Source organism: Coloeus monedula (genome assembly GCF_965178545.1).
Source record: "Coloeus monedula genome assembly, chromosome: Z".
NCBI classification, from domain to species: domain Eukaryota; kingdom Metazoa; phylum Chordata; class Aves; order Passeriformes; family Corvidae; genus Coloeus; species Coloeus monedula.
The window spans coordinates 45,529,779-45,546,399 of NC_138822.1; the positions used below are offsets into that span (position 1 = coordinate 45,529,779).

Sequence of the window (16,621 nt, forward strand, 5' to 3'; positions counted from 1 at the left end):
CTAAAGGGCCTACTCTATCATGCAACAAAATTTGACAGAAATGTAAAATCCAATCCTCTTGCACTCTTTATATTCCTGTCCTCAACTAGAGTCATCCACTGCAAACTCAACTGAAACACCCAAGTCACTGCATTTAGGGCACTAGTAGCCATTTTTGGTCATTAATTTTCAGCTATCTCAAGCTAGAAACATCTGTCATGATTAATTCTCTGAATCATTGGGTTCAAATCCATCTCCATATTCTTGAACTTAGAAACCATCTAAAGAAGGAGAAAGAGCGTTTTCCTACGGTTCTGCTCCTCCTATCCTCACCATATTATAATGAAATCCTATGTAGTACAGGAGAGAGCAGGAAGAATGATCAAAGTGATGGAATGGGGCTCCATGGAAAAAGAAAGCTTGAAAGGGCATATGGAAAAGTGCTACAAAATCACTGTGGAGCAAGGGATAGGTCAGGTGGCAAAGTCCCACCAAAGAAGAGGAACATATCTCAAAACTGTGCAGTTAAGTAGTGGAACTCCTTGCTACAGGTTGTTGAGGATGTAAAAGGTGTAGGTGTAACATGGCTAACTGAAGGCAGAAAAATCCTGTGGTACTTCCAGAAAAATAGAACCCTTAGTACTCTAACTCCTACATTGTTTCTTCATCTGTCACATATGTGAAAGAAAAACTGCAAGATACAAATGAGTATCATTCTACCAAAATCTCAGACTAAAACCTTATTGCTGAACACAAAAACAGATTGCTGTGAAAATGTGGGCATATGTGTGTCTGCTCACGTTGAAAAATAGACATGCAGTGAAATTGTCTGGATTCAAATCACATGGGCTGATTTTATATGAGTTTTTTTCCTGTCCTGGCCTGGCTGGAAAAAACTCTTGTCATCCAAGCTTGCTAAAGGATAACCATGTGAATCTAGCGACTATTTGTTAATGTGTCAAACTGAGGTATCTCCTAACATGTACCACTCTAGTCTCAGAAGGAGAGTCTGTGTACTCAAGTCAGTATTGGAAATGCTTAGCCTGGGGGCCTTTTAGGAGGATGGGACAGGAATGGGAAAAAAAGATGCCTCTACCAATGGAAAGCACATCCAAAGTACCATCTGCTTCTTAGCACCTTCCCCATAACCTGTCTCTGTGTGGTGCCAGCCTCAGCAGCTTATCTAACTCTCCATGATGCTCTTCCTGCCTCAGGTGTAGTGGTGCCACAGAGGGAATGGCAGCAAATAAGTAAGCGATTTTTTTGAACACTGGCTAGAAAAAAAAGACAAGACATTCTGGTAAATTTTCAATACCACTTCAAAACAGAGAAACCAAGACTGACACAGATATTCAATCTTAAAACACAGCCAGCCTGAGTCTTTACTGGGGATTAGCAAAAATACTTGATTATCATACCTGTTAATAAATAAATAAATGCTAATGTTCTGTAATGAGCAACAATTCATGTCTCTATACCCTAGATCTATCCTGACAGGAAAAATTATTTTGCAGGGGGTGGAGAGTTATGTCAAGATAAAAATCACACAACACTTAGCAAAAAAGTATTAAGCCTTCAGCAGTGTTTAAAAATACACTATATCCCACACATATGTTAATTTTATTTACATATGGGATAGCCAAACATTTTAAGACAACCCATGTATGGGCAAAGCAATATGCATATTATTAAATCAATGCACACCTCTATCTAATATTTCACTACTAAATGCATGGGTATATTTAACATTAAAATGCCTGCATCTGTATTTGGAGGTGTAATTAACCCCAAGCTTGCTTTAGTCTCAACGTGTAGTTGTTCAAAAGTGCAGGTTTTAATGGCAACACTTTCTTTAAAAGATCTGGGAAAATAGTTGTGGAGTCAGTTCCTACAGAGATTACAGAAAGTGGTTGTCTGAGGGATAAAATTTTGCTTAAAGTCTCTTCAGTTCTGCCTCTTATTTAGAAGTCACAGTTATGCCAAATGTCTTACTCTTTTTTCATCAGGGAGCAGATAATAACTCAAATGCCTCAGCCAAAACAAACTCTTTGAAAAGATCTTATGAAATCATTTCTCTTTGCAAATCCATAAAAATCACCTTGGACTCCTTATCAATAGAAAGGCTTAAAGAGGGTGCAGAAGTCGTTGAATTATGATGTGCTTGTCTTAATGAAATTCCACTCCTGCTGGGATGTTCCCTGCAGATTTTCCATATTTCAGCATGGGAAAGGTTTGATGCTTTCCTGCCGGTGCCAAGAGTTAATTGAAAACATTTCAGGATAAATTCAGCTTGGGGGCCAACGCTCCCATTCCTTCATTATTCTTAACAATAATAGAGGAGTAATACAATTATTAATAGGCATGTTGTATCCTCTTAAAGTGGCAGTGTGTTTCAGAAACCGTGTCTTTCACATTCTTTTTCTTAAGCAAATCTGAAACAAATAGAAGAATAGAAATCTCAGGAGAAAAGCAAGCCTGGCTGGTATGTATATATATAGAATTCATCACTTTTTTCTTCACAGTGAGTATTTAGCTATTGTTAAATATAGGTAGTTACTTAAAATTTAAAAAAAAAATCAAATAAAACAAAAATATCACTCATCTAGACCAGAATTTCTTAAAGGTTTTCATGTTTAAAGTCTCAGCCCTGTGGGATATTAAATGGTTTTCTTTGAAGATATGTATATCCTCAGAGTTATTTAAGGAAACTCAGAAAAGGGAAATGCAATTTTTAATAAAAATGCCATTGTTCTAAAGATTAAATTGGTTTTGAAGTAATATACTGTTCTTAGGATTTATGTTTTCCGTTTAATGAAGCTGAAATAATGGGGGTTTTCTTTATGACAGAAGACATTAGATTGTCTTGTTGGCCTGGGGCTACTTACATGTTATCTTCCACAGAAAGCAATTTATACTACAACCTTGCAGAAAACACTTCTCATTTTAATCTTTTTTTCCTCTGACCTTGACTCTTGATACTTTCATAGCAATTTTGTCAGTATTATGAACTCCTGATAACTTAAATGTTGAAACTCGTAAAAGTTATAAACAATTAAGGAAATAGTTCCAAAATAATGCTTTCACTTAGCTTATTTTCATCGCACATTTTATCTCTTCTCCACACTACTCCTCCTAAACAGGCAACATTAAGTATTAAGCAGTTCTAACTGTCTGCAGAACTATTTTGCCATAAAGCTTGCCCACTGAAGAATCACAAAACCAGTCCAAACAAATGGAAGTTACATGACTCCTGCAGACTACAATGAGTTAAGGACATATTTGCACCATTTCAAAAGGCTGTGCCTCATTTTACATTTACTATAGTTTACCTCATTTACTACAGTTATTCCCTTTTTTAAAAAAAAAAAAGTCCTGCTGGCAAAAGTCTTTGATGGGGTCCCTGGCCATTCTGGCAGCAAATATGATATTTAGAACTGCTCCGGTGTAGAAGACTCTCCAGACAGAACAGAGGTAATTTAACCAGCTTTCTGCACCCTGTCTTAATTTTCTCACCTGGAAGGACAGCAGGGGTAAAGGAGATACAGGCTTGAACATTTTCCAAACAGCAGTGCACTACTGATGTAGCTCTCCGGAAGACAACTGAATGGCAGGTGTAGTTTAAAGCATTCCATACCCCAGGATGAGGGTAGGACCTGAGTAGAATCAGGGCAGGATTAGGAACAGTTCCTGCCTCAGATATGCCTACTGCAAAACAGGAGCATCTCCTGAGTCAGAGCTACCAATGTGTAACCATCTTCCTTGATTTGCACAGCAGAGTACTAAAACAAAGCTGGGCTTAAAATCTGGGTGGAGAGAGCACCGCCACACAATGCTCTCACTAGTTCCATTAAGTTTAACAAATATTCCCTATAGAATTAATTGAGAAAATAATTTTTTTCCCCATGAATATCATAAAGGCAGGCTTCAGCTAGCTTGCAGGACAGGATGTTTCTTAATACAGAGGAAGTGCTTGGTTGCTACAGCTCTTTTTCTTGCTTACTGCACACAGATGTGAGAAAACCAGACAGTATTCTGACCAAAGTGATCCCAATGAGATCTGGAAAGAGTCAGAATTATTTCTGAATATAATGGGAGGGACTATATTCAGGCTCTACATGCAGTCAGTATGTTCTAAGATTCAGCCTAATATTGCCAAAAAACTGAACCACTCAAGGTTTGAGCAGCCCAAAAGGGAAAAGATTTCACAGTTTCTCAGATTTCCGTATCATTCTTATATGCTCCTTTTACAAATATGTCCTCTCCACTCTAGCAATACCTTTTGCATAGTAACATGTTCTTCAACACATCCAGGCATTCAACTTTGCTCACTTCAGTAGGTTTTAGCCAACTTTCAGCTACACCAGGCCAAACGCAAGCATTAGCTGCCTGTTGATTCACACAAGCTTAATTAAACTAACAGAGTAATCTTTCTCTCTAAGTATAGAAAGAAAGCTAAAGGCTATATTCTGACAATGGTTACACTACTGCAAACTCAGACTACATCAAACAGGAGTCAATGATTTGGAACAATGCAAACAAGACTTTACATCAGAGAAAGGTGAGATGTTTTGGACAACCTATTTGGCACATATGTTCTTTCAGTTCTTTCTATAAAATCCACACCCTTGTATTGAATTTTCTTCCATGGCCTCAATTCCTGATATGCACAGACCAAGACATCTGTCTATACTTGACTTTGCCAGGTCCTTTAGACTAATTTGCAAACATATGGTATACACCTGAATACACTAATATGAAAAATAAGATAGCCATAAGAGTTTCTGTGGACGGCTGCTTTACTTCCTGCTATAACGTGTCTTTACATGATGTCAAAAATGTTTGAATGGATTTAGAAGGACACTCTAACTTCTGAAAAGAGTTAGCATGAAGATCATTACTACTGAGTGTATTGGGAATACCTATAGTATCATAAAACGGTTTAGATTGGAAGGAACCATTAAAGATCATCTAGTTCCAATACCCCTGTCATGGGCAGGGAACTTTCCACTCGACCATAATATTCAAAGGCTCATCAAGGTCTTGAATGCCTCCAAGTCTGGAGAGTCCACAATCTCTCTGGACAATCTGTTCCAGTACCTCACTACCGTTACAGTAAAGGATTTCTTCCTAACAGTTAATATGAACCTACCATCCTTCAGCTTAAAGTCATTCCCCCTTGTCCTATCACGACATGTCCTTGTGAAAAATCCCTCTCCGGCTCTCTTGTAATTCCCCTTTATGTACTGAAAGGGTGCTAAAAGGTCTTCTCAAAGCCTTCTCTTCTCCAGGCTGAAAAACCCCAACTCTCTCAGCCTGTCTTCATATAAGAGGTGCTTCAGCCCTCTGATCAGCTTAGTGACCTCCTCTGGGCTTGTTCCAACAGGTCAGTGTCTTTCTTGTGCTGGGGATCCCAAACTTGGATGCAGTACTTCAGTAGTCCAGGTAGAAGTACTCCAGGTAGGGCCTCAGAAGAGCAGAGTACAGGGGCAGAATCGCCTCCCTTGAACTGCTTGTTCACACCTCTTCTGATGCAACCCAGGACATGGTTGGCTTTCTGGGCTGTAACTGCACACAGCTGGGTCATATTGACCCAACTTTTCATCCACCAACACCCCAAAGTCTTTCTTCCCTGGGCTAGTCTTAATCCATTCCTCTAACAGCCTATATTTGTACTTGGGATTGCACTGACCCTGGTGTAGGACCTTGCACTTGGCCTTATTGAACCTCATGAGGTTTATGTGGGCCAGCCTCTCAAGCCTGTCAGGGTCCCTCTGGATGATATTCTTTCCCTTGAGCGCATTGACTGCACCACTCAGGTTGGTGTCATCAGCAAAGTTGCTGAGGGTGCACTGGATCCCACTGTCTGTGTTACCGACAAAGATGTTGAACAGTGTCAGTCCCAATACTTACCCCCGAGGACACCACTCGTCACTGCTCTCCACTTGAACATTGAGCCATTGACCACAATTCTTTGGGTGCGACCATCCAGCCAGTTACTTGTCCACTGAGTAGTCTATCCATCAAACCAATGTCTCTCCATTTTAGAGACAAGGATGCTGTATGGGACAGTGTCCAGTGCTTTCCACAAGTCCAGGTACACAACACCTGTTGCCTTTCCCTCATCCACCACTGGGTCTACGATGTAACTCCATCATAGAAGGCCACCAAGTTACTCAGGCACAATTTGCCCTTAGTGCAGCCATGTTGGTTGTCACCAATCGCCTGATTATTTTTCATGTCTCTTAGTAAAGTTTCTCTTAGCAGAGGAGGAAACTCCATGATCTTGCCAGGCACTGAGGTGAGACTGACTGGCCTTTAGTTCCCTGGTTCTTCCTTATTTTCCTTTTTAAAAATGGGGCTTATATTTCCCCTTTTCCAGTCAGTGGGAACTTCACCAGACTGACATGATTTCTCAAAGACAATGGACAGTAGCTTAGCCACTTTCTCAGCCCGTCCCCTTAGGACCCTCAGATGCATCTCATCAGGTCCCATGGACTTGTGGACTTTCAGGTTCCTTAGATGTTCTTGAACCTGATCTTCTCCTGCAGACAACAGTTCTTCATTTTCCCAGTCCCTGCTCTCACCTTCTGCAACTTGGGCAGTGTGGCTCACACAGTGAGCTTGCTGGTGAAGACTGAGGCAAAAAAGTCATGGAGTACCTCAGCCTTCTCCATGTCCTGCATAACCAGGTCCCTCCTGAAAAGAGCCACGTTTTCCCTAGTCTTTTACTGCTAATGTACCTAAAGAAGATTTTTGTTACTCTTGATGTTCTTGGCAGATTTACTTCTGTCAGTGCGTTAGCTTTCCTAACCATCGTCCTGCTGTTTGGACAATTTCTTTGTATTACTCCCAGGCTAACTTTCCCTGTTCCTGTCCTCTGTAAGCTACCTGTTTGTGTTTAAGTTTGTCCAGGGGCTCCTTGTTCATCCATGCAGGCCTCCTGGCATTGTTCCCTGATTTCCTCTTTGTAGGGATGCAATATGTCAGAATGCAGTAGGACTTCAGAAGACAGGCCAGTACCCTGCTAGAGAAAATTCCAGATATACATGCTAAAACTACAAAGATCATGCCAACAATAGCACTTCAGCTACTATCACTGTTCAAATTAGAAGGCTTAGCATCATCGCCAGTGGATGACCGGAGATTTGTAGTGCTTGTATTTATTCTGTTTAAACCACTTAACTTCCTTTATTTTTTAGACAATTAAAACTTGTGCAAGCCAAATATACACTCTCATATACACTATAAAGTAGTAGGTGACTATTACAGCTGGTGGTGGGGTCCGAGGCTGTGACCCAGCAAGAGATGACCGGTCCGGGGAGATGGTCCCGAAAGGAATCGCCTTCCCAGGGTCCGGTGTCTTCCTCTCAGCTGCTGGCAGAGGAGCCCTTGCAGAAGCTGTCAGCTCTTTAGTGATATCAGCTTGTGATTCCAGCTCAGCTCTGCAGGGCAGCCTCTAGGCCAAACCAGACCAGAGAGAGAGACGAGAAGGCCCGTGTGGCTGGTTCCGCACGAAGGGAGCTTTATTGGGGGTTCCCTCCGGTGAAGGGAGGCCAGGGACGAGCTCTCTCTCACAGAGGCGAATTGGTCTTCTTTTATAGGGATACAGGGGATCAGCAAGGGGACCAATGGGTTACAGAGGGTCTGGGATAGACCAATGGGTTACAGAATGATCTGCATAGGGTCTCCCAAAGGATTGTGGGTCTGCTTTTCCTCACCATGACTCCAAAGTAGTCACCTTTCCAGGGAGTCCTGCTGGGCGATTGCAAAATCTTTTATCTCAGCAGACATCCCTCCAGGGCAGTGGCTGGGCATATCCCACAGGTGACTGCATTGTTTTAGAAACAGATGTGTCTTGATTTTGCATTACTAGAGAACATCTAGCCATCTATGTTTATTTACCTGAGGATGTGTGTTTTGTGACTGCACAAAGCACTTTAATCTCTCAGATAGTTAAAAATACTATGTTAAAAATACAAACTGTATCTGCATTTTCTGTATTTGCATGTAGACATACTTATAAGGGAGATGATTCTGTTGTACTTTATTTCTATTGTTTCAGGCAACAAGATACTACGGTGAGGAGTGCCAAGAACATGTTTATAAACAATTATTTCTCTCTTGCGAAGGAAAGAGACGTCCCTTCTGTACTCCCAGTTTCCTCCCATTTTTTTTCCTAGTCTTATCTTTCCATTTCCAATCAAACTGTCCATTTTCCAATTCTTAGATGGACACTTTCCTTTTCCTCACTATATTCCCTTATATTTCACTATTACCCTTATGTTATACTTCCTCTGTTCCTCTTGTCTCCAAGTCCAGCACTAAATTCTGTGGTTTAGTCTCCACTCTCTTCCTAAACTTACCCTTTGACCCCTTTTCAACTGCTTCCACCATGTCTGGCCTTGTGAGCACATGTAACAGTTACCTTCTCAATCTCCACGTATCACCATCTCCATCGAAATATGCAATATGTATTCTTGAGCCTGATCTCATTCTACATCTACCTAAGGAGCCTCTTGGATTTCCCATCATCAGATCAACATTAAAATCACATATAATACAAAATTATTTAATGGGACCTCCAGAGATCATCTACTTCCAAGTTTTTCTAGAAGATATATTCCAGCCAACACTAGAAATCAGCTGTATCTCTTGCTATCCAAGTCTTGGAAATCTCAAACAATGGAGGTGACAGGGTTTCTTTGGGAAACCTGTCTCAGTGCTGTGCTACCTCCTTCACCTTCCAGCAAAGTTCTTCCTAAAGCTCAGTGTGAACCTACTGGCCACAGTTTGTGCCTGCTGCACCTTGTCATACCTTCTTCTTACACTACCGAGAAGAGTCTGGCCCTGTAGTCTTTATGAAAGTTCTCTTCCCATGGCTATAGGGTGTCATTAGATTCTCTTTTCAGCTGGACTGAAGTTCAGCTCCCTCACCTTCTCCTCATTGGTCACAAACACTAGCCATTCTGGCAGGCCTCCTCTAGCCCCTCAAGTTTCTCAACGTCCTTCCTGAACTTAGGAGAGGAGTGGTCTGAAGCCCAGACACAGTGTTGGAGGTGCACTGTCATGAACACCAAGAACGTGGGGATGATAGCTTTCATCTCCATCTTCTGGAGATGGGAAAAAAAATTGTTTCCAGAGCCGAATATTCATCTTATTTCCACATTACTCTTACCTTCTGGCTCTGCCAACATTACTACAGTCAGCTTTCTTTCCGCATTCCCTCATTACTTTCAATCTGTGTCTCAGCTAATTTCTTAATTTTTTTTTGAGCTTCTTTCTCCTTATTAGCAAGCACACTATTAATTCTCCAAAATTTCTCTACATAACAGTCATCTGTCTTCCCTACCCTTTCTTCCTCTCAACCATTCCAAATACCACATTTGAAAGTGAATCTTTCTTTATGCAGACTTGTATCACACTGTATTACTTTATTAATGTATTTTTAGGTTGCCTACACATCACACTTCACCTCACAACCATCCTACTAAAACTTAGTCTATTTCCTTACTCTAGAGTGTTCCTCTTTCCTCTCCCTGATGTATGTCTAAGGTATAGTATTAGCACTATTATCTCTGTGTGTTAACAAAAATTTCTCTTTGTGCACATTAACCTTCTACTATAATATCTTCTTGTCTCATAATAAATTAATGAAAAAAAGAAACTTTAAATGAAAGGGGGGCTTGTCAATTACTATTTTGATTTTGAACACCAAACTCTCATCACTAGCAGTAGCTGCATAGATCATCTCTATTGTTTTATTTTTATGCCCTTCAGTTACATTTGTACTGGTTGAATTTTGGAGGTAAATATCCAAAATATTAGCTGAAAGCTTCCTCAGAAAGCAAATCTTTCCCACATCCTTCCCTGCAGTTCCTCTTTAAGAGGTGTCAGCATGGCTGAGAGAATGAAGTGGCTCCACATTGTTTGGCTGAACTATTATGTGTTTAACATTTCCATAACAAAAGTGCCACTCGACTTCTCCCCGATTAATGCAGCTCGAGGGCTCTTGTCCTCCTTTAATAAAACATTGTTGAAATCATTTATTTAGAGCCCCTGGTTACTAGTGGGAGAATGACCATCTTTGTGCCAAAATATAGTGTATACAGTCCACTATTTTGTAGTAGATCATTCTGTTATTTAAGAAATTGATTAAATGGATGTCTTAGAAAGTATTTATGCTAATAGCACATTACTTATGTCATTCAGACAGTCAATGTGAACCTTTTCAACTGTCTACCACAGCCAATGCCTCAAGTAAAATACAGTAACTTTCAACTTTACTGCTTACAAATCTGTATCACAGACATGAAATCACTGCTCTTCCCATTTGAAAATGTTTTCTGTTGCACAACTTTTCCTAGGACTTGCAATGGGTGTGTTACGACAGGCAGTGTGGAAGTGTGTGATGTTATTACTGGGGACGGGAGCAAAATTGATTGAAGGTCTAAATTTTTTTTAGTAACATTTGAAGGCTATGCAACTCATTCACTCAAGAAGCATTTCCCATCACTCAAATGGTGATGATTTTTTGTCCCACTACTTTTTATATGTGCACTTCAGCTCTTGTGGAGTACCTCTAAAACTCCAGTCTACTCTAAAGAAAAAACAAACCAAACATCAAGTACTAGTTTTGCATCACATTGAGATGGAATGTCTTGTTCTCTATCTGCAAAGCTCCCTGCAGCCACCTTTGCAGCCCTATCTAAAATCCATGCTATAGAGGCATGTCTGTAGTGAGAGATCTGGTACACCAACAGCTTTTAGGAGGAGTGAAGATTCTAAGTAAAATCCATCATGCTTTCCAATGTGACCATGAAAAGACTTGGCCAAACCAGAGCTTTGCTTGTGGTCATTGTAAGGCTTCATTTCATAATAATTTTAAAGTTATGTATGCCTGTCTGTATACATTGGTGTATATTGTTGAAAATAAACAGAGACCTTATGTTATGTCCATTGTGATTGCACACAAAAGATTTGCTGTGCGCTTGGGTGATCAGTGAAGCTTGAATCTCCCCCTATTTACTGTATGGTCACTGTCAGTTCAATGAACTGCCTCCTTGTTCTCCACCATTGTCCTACACTCCCTTAAACATTTGTCACTGAAGTGCCTCCAAAGACAAATAAACTGTCACCAAGAATTCAAACCTGGTAACTGGGAATGAAAAGGGATCAGAACCTACTGGATTATTTTACATGAAATGATGCAAAGTTCCTTCTCCCCCTGGAAGAGATAGGCTGAGCAGGACTTCAGAAGAGAGCACTGCCACATAGCCAGACAAATGAGAGAACTTCCTTTCCTGTGAAAAATCTCCCTCTGTCAGGAAAGGTGAAGTCTTTCCCTTGCTTCTTGCTACATCACTTGACATTTCAAGATTTCCATTTGTCTGAAAATCAAGCAAAAGAAATAGGGATTTGATGGACATCAACATCTGCATAGGCTTTGGTTGGCTGGGACAAATAGCAACACAGGCAGCCATTCCTCCTGGAAATGGTGCTTACTCTGACTGTACAACAAAACCCACAGAGTTATGTCCTTATGGAGAGGAGCTCACAGGACAGAATTAGTTCAGCTGTATTTATTGCACAATTACTTAAATTAATACAATCCACTTTTTCTGGAGAAGGAAGCATACAGATGAGTCCTCCCCGCCTAGTGGTGCTCGGTGTTGATTTATTCCAGGCAGATGCTTTTGACAGGAGCCTGTAAAATTAAGTCTTGAGTTTATTGTAGCAGTTAATTATCAGTCCTTTTCTAGTGCTAATGTCTTTACTCCTAAATGAAGAAAAATAAAGGCTTTTAGCTGTGACTTAATTTTTCATCAACAACTAGTTAAATAGTCCTTGTGGGTGCTAACTGTTGACAAACTGAAAGTATGTTTCTGGTCATCTGTGGAAGAAGTATTTAAGATCATCCTTACCCAACTGTGAACTCAGCACTTTGTAAAGAAAGCTGACTATTTACAAGTCTCACCCAACTACTCTGTCCTCCTCCTGAAGAAACAGTTTCCAGCTTTGTTTTAACAATAAGCTTACTCAACCGTTCAGATGACTTTAAAAACAAACTTCAGATCATAGCCGCACACCACAGTCATACACTTGTTTGGTATCATAACTATTTGGGGCTGGTTTATGTGTGTGCACGTGCACTTGTCCGCGTTTATTGCTGGGCAACGTAATCAAATTCACACCCTAGAGAAATAATAAAATAATCTGTTATTGAAATAACTAACCCAGAAGCAGGGACTTCTAATTTTGTTGATTTATACAACAGACAGATGTGGATTTGAGCTCTGTCACGATCTGGTAAGATGAAAAAAGACACTATCTTGCTAATCTGTCGCCCCCTCAGTCAAAGTTTATTTGTGGTAGCTTTTAAACGTCTGACTTGCCTTCCAATTACAGCCTTTAAAACGAAAAGCTTTAAATAAACACCGTGAATAGAAGATAAATAAACTTTTTCCCTTTTTTCTTTTTTTCTCTTTTTTTTTTTTTTGTGAGTGCCTAGCTTGACGCAGTCCAAACTCAAATCCCTAGAGGACTGAGCTCTCTCTTTTGTGTTAATGTTTAAAAGATTTTCCAGTGCTGGAGTTTATTCCTACTGCAAACATTTCTATTTACAAGGTCAAGTGTATCAGCACTCGACACAGCTTAAGAGTGTAATTATTTATCTAAGGGCGTTTTGAGTGTAGATCAGTAGCTCTGGCAGCAAACCAGGCTTCAGAACGATGCAAAGCAAATCCTAAGCACAGTATTACAAGATCTAGTAATTGCTGATCCCTTCAGCATGTTTACTTTTGCATTATTCGTTGTGGGAGAAGGCAGACTGAATAGCAAACTTCGCGTTTTGTTGCAGCTGCCTTGATGCGTGCGCCCCTGCCCGTGTGAAGCGAAGCCTTGTTCGAAACGCTTGCCACCTCTGTGTGATGTATTTCTCACCACTTACTTGTTTGCACGCCTAAGAGCATTTCTACAAGTGCCAGTGAGAGCAGCATGCCCGCACGAAGAAAGTGTGATGCACTAGTAATTCTACATGTATATATACAGGAGCAGCGTCCTTGAATTGCTTTACTCTCTTCTGGCACTGGCAAGTTACCATGCCAACGCGTTATAAAATCAACCACTCATTTAAAGAAGTACTTTCAAAGCTGTATTTACTTCTTGCATGTAATTATCCATTAAAGTAAGAATAGCAGTAATTTACATCTATGTGAAGTATTACAGGCAGACACAGATATTTGTTTTTTGACTGTTTTTTGGTTTGTTATTCTGTGGTTTGATCCCCGCCTCTCTTCCCCCACCCCCACATCTCAGGTGCTGAGAGTTCAAGTGTCCCTGGAAAACAATTTCACTGTATCCATTATTTAAAGCTCTTTCTTTACTAATTTACAGGTTTAGAAAATACAAAAAGCCATACATATTTAAAAGACAGGCCTTTTTTATGCCTTCTATAAAAAATACAAGGTTTAAGGCAGCTCAGAAATGTGTTTATACAATTCTAAAACGTTCATAAAGTCTTTCCAAATAAGAAAGTTAACTTTCAATCTGTAAAATACACTGTACATTTGATGTTCTAGAGAATACTTCACTTAATCACAGTTGCTGGTATCCCTTTAAACATAAAGTGAAATCTGTACCTTTCCAGAAACAAACAGCAAATGCAGCTACCTGGCAAATAGGATGTGGAATTAAAACTTTTTATTATTTTTTTAAATAAATTATCCCCAAAGCATACAATTTATAAAATTCTATATACAATGAAGAGCGACTGGTAACAAATCCCAGTTTTAAATACTTTTTTTAATATAAGATTTACCAGAGGTCAGCACCCTGATATGACGAGGCAATAAAACTTTTCAGGATATTTGTACATACAGGTTTTCGAGTTCAAAAGTGTCTTTCAAAGATGGCAGTGCAGAGCTCTTTTAAAACAAAAGTTGCATTGTTCAGTATAGCCAACAACTCCGAAACAATTTTTTTTTTTAATGTCGCTAGGTTACAGAGGAAGAGACAGCTGCTGGCACGCTTTTGTTATAGGGAATATGTGTGTGCAAGAGGGAGTGCTGTAAACCACCGAATTTATTCAGTCTGCTATTTCCCTAAATTTAATTAATGGCAGATGCGGCATAAGCCCCTTTCGGGCACCACTGCATCACGAAGAGCGAGACGCAGCTAATGATAATCAAGTTGCTGACTAACTAGTACGGCAACGCTTTGGCAGCAAGTTTGGGTTGCTCACCTCTTACTAACCTTCATGTCAAAACGCTTAAAAGACCCCCAGTACCAGCATGCCATGACTCCCGGTTTGTCCGGGGGGCGGCTGGCGGCCTCGCCCGCAGTTTCTGTCAGCCGCTCTGCTCGCTGGCAACACGAAGGCAGGGTGGCAGCAATTGCATAGTGCACACTCGAGACCAACACCCGAAACACGAGCGGCCCCTGCGCTCCGGCCACCGCTCCAGCGGCCGGTTCGCAACGCCGGGCCGGGAGAAGGGGTCGGCCGGGGCTGCGGGCAGCAGCGGAGGCAGAGGGAGGGACGCGAGGGGACGGGGCGCCGGGGCGATGGGCCGGGGAATCCACGGCCGGAGCGTTTAAAGCCGCTCCGCGCCGAGGGGCCCCGCCGGCCGGATCCCCGGCCGCCGCGGGAGGGCTCGACTAGAGGCCCGCGGCGGCTCGGCGCGGGGGGCCTGGCCCGGCCCGGCCCGGCGAAGGGGATGCAGGCAGTGATAGAGGGAATCAGTAATGGGAAGCGGGAAGGGAAGGGTGCGGGAAGGGTGCGGGAAGGGGGGGATGCTAGAGCCGCGGCAGCAGCGACACCAAGATGGAGGCGAGCAGCGCCCCGGCCGCCCCGGCGGGCCGGCCGGCGTTATCCGCCTGCACGGGGAAGCCGGGCTCGGCGCCCGCATTGTCCTCCGCTTCGTCCCTCCCCTTCTGGCTCGGCTCCTCCTCGTAGTCCTCGTCGTAGTACTCCTCCAGGCCGCCGTCCGAGCCGCCGCTGCTGCCCGCGCCGTTGCCGCCCATATCGGCGCCGAAGCAGAGGCGGGCCATGTTCTCCTTGACCGACTCGCAGATGGGCCGCTCCAGCCCGTCGCAGACGCAGTCGTTGAGCAGCACGGCCTTCGGCACGGCCAACATGTCCTCGATGACGGCGCGGCACTCGGGCGTGCAGCGCAGCCCGTTGAACAGCTTCCCGCAGTATGTCATGTAGCGGTTCAGCGCCAGGCTGCAGCGGCTGTCCCAGTCGCAGCGCCGCCGCGCCTCCGTGCAGCCCATGACGCCGGGGCCGCCGGGGCCGGGACCGCCGGGGCCGCCGCCCGCGGGGCTGGTGGTGCGGGGCAGGCAGGGCTCGATGGCGCGCTTGGTGGCGCGGCAGTTCTCGTCCTGCGCGCAGTCGCAGTCCTCCAGCGCCGGGCCACGCCGGGTGTGGTTGAGCTGGATGAGCGCCGCGATGCAGTGGCTGGGGCACCGCCGCCTGGAGGAGGCGGGCGCGCCTGCAGCGCCCGCCGGGCCGTCCCCGCCGCCCGCCGCCGGCGGCTGCTGCTGCAGGAGCACCGGGGCGCACGCCTCGGCGTACTGGTTGTACGCGTAGCTGCACTCGGGCTCCCCCTGACACTGCAACACCGCCTGCCAGCAGATCAGCCGCCGGCCCTGCACCAGTGAGCCCCGAGGTGGCCACACGGCGCCCAGCGCCGCCGCCAACCACAGCCAGGCGGCCGCCCGCGGCCAGCGCCGCCCGCCGCCGCCGCCTCCATGCCGAGCGGGCAAGCGGGCCACCATCGCGGACGGGAGTAGCGGCTGCAGCCGCGGGCGAGCTGGGAAGACGCGTTGGTAGACGAGGAGGAGGAGGAGAAGGAGCTGCCGCCCGTGGAAAAGTTTCCGAAACTCCCGCCGGCCGTGTGCATGAGGTCTCCTCGCATCAATCCATGCGCGCCGGGCCCGGGGCCCTCCAGCCCCCGGGAGCTGAAGTCGGCGGGGTCGCGGTACGAAGCAGACGCCCGGGGGCCTTCCCGTGTCCCGCGAAGGCGCCCGGAGAGGTGCGGGGAGTCAGTGCAAATAGGGGCTCGGACGACAGCGGATCTGGAGTGCGCTCGGGGAATCGCAGGCTGCGCCGGGAGAGCTCATGGTGCTGTCCTGCTCTTCATGCAGTTCCGTCTCTCTCTCTTTTTTTTCCCCCCCCACAAAATAAATGCCCAGCTGCTGCTGCTGCCTCCTCGGGAGCTTTTAACTCTCCGCTCGCAGCATCTCTGCACATGCCAGCCGCTCCGATCCCATTCACAGTCCCGGCTCCGCTCACTCCCTCTCGGTACGGATCACGCTTTCGGGTGGCGCGGAGAAGAAACGTCTTTCCCCACTACCAAGACGAGAGCACGGGGAAAGGAGAAGAGGCAGCCTTCGCGGTCTCTTTCTCTCTGGGCGACTGATGCTGCTTCTGTTGTCAACAAGCCGTGCAAGCTTGTGGATCCGTCTGTGGATCTTTTTTTCCTTGCAAGGCTTTAAATACAAAAGTGCCCTCCGAGCAGCAGCAACGTGCTCTGATTAGGCTTCATTATGCATGCATGGAAAAGCAAACAAACAAAAAAAATTAGCAACGCTTCTTCTTTTACACAACCCCCCCAGCCTGCGCTCTCTCGCTCTCTTTCTCCCT

General features: G+C 44.2%; 1 protein-coding gene across 1 annotated transcript; it reads right to left on the reverse strand.

Annotated features, from left to right (window-relative positions):
- Positions 1–13,208: 13,208 nt before the first annotated feature.
- GAS1 (growth arrest specific 1) lies at positions 13,209–16,613 on the reverse strand. Its single transcript, XM_082300947.1, has one exon. It carries the CDS (start codon positions 15,751–15,753, stop codon positions 14,770–14,772), a length of 984 nt encoding a protein of 327 aa, XP_082157073.1. The 5' UTR covers positions 15,754–16,613; the 3' UTR covers positions 13,209–14,769.
- Positions 16,614–16,621: the final 8 nt, after the last annotated feature.

What these genes read in the sequence shown, in the direction of transcription:
- GAS1 (XM_082300947.1), bottom strand. Translation starts at nt 15,753, where the DNA reads ATGGTGGCCCGCTTGCCCGCTCGGCATGGAGGCGGCGGCGGCGGGCGG.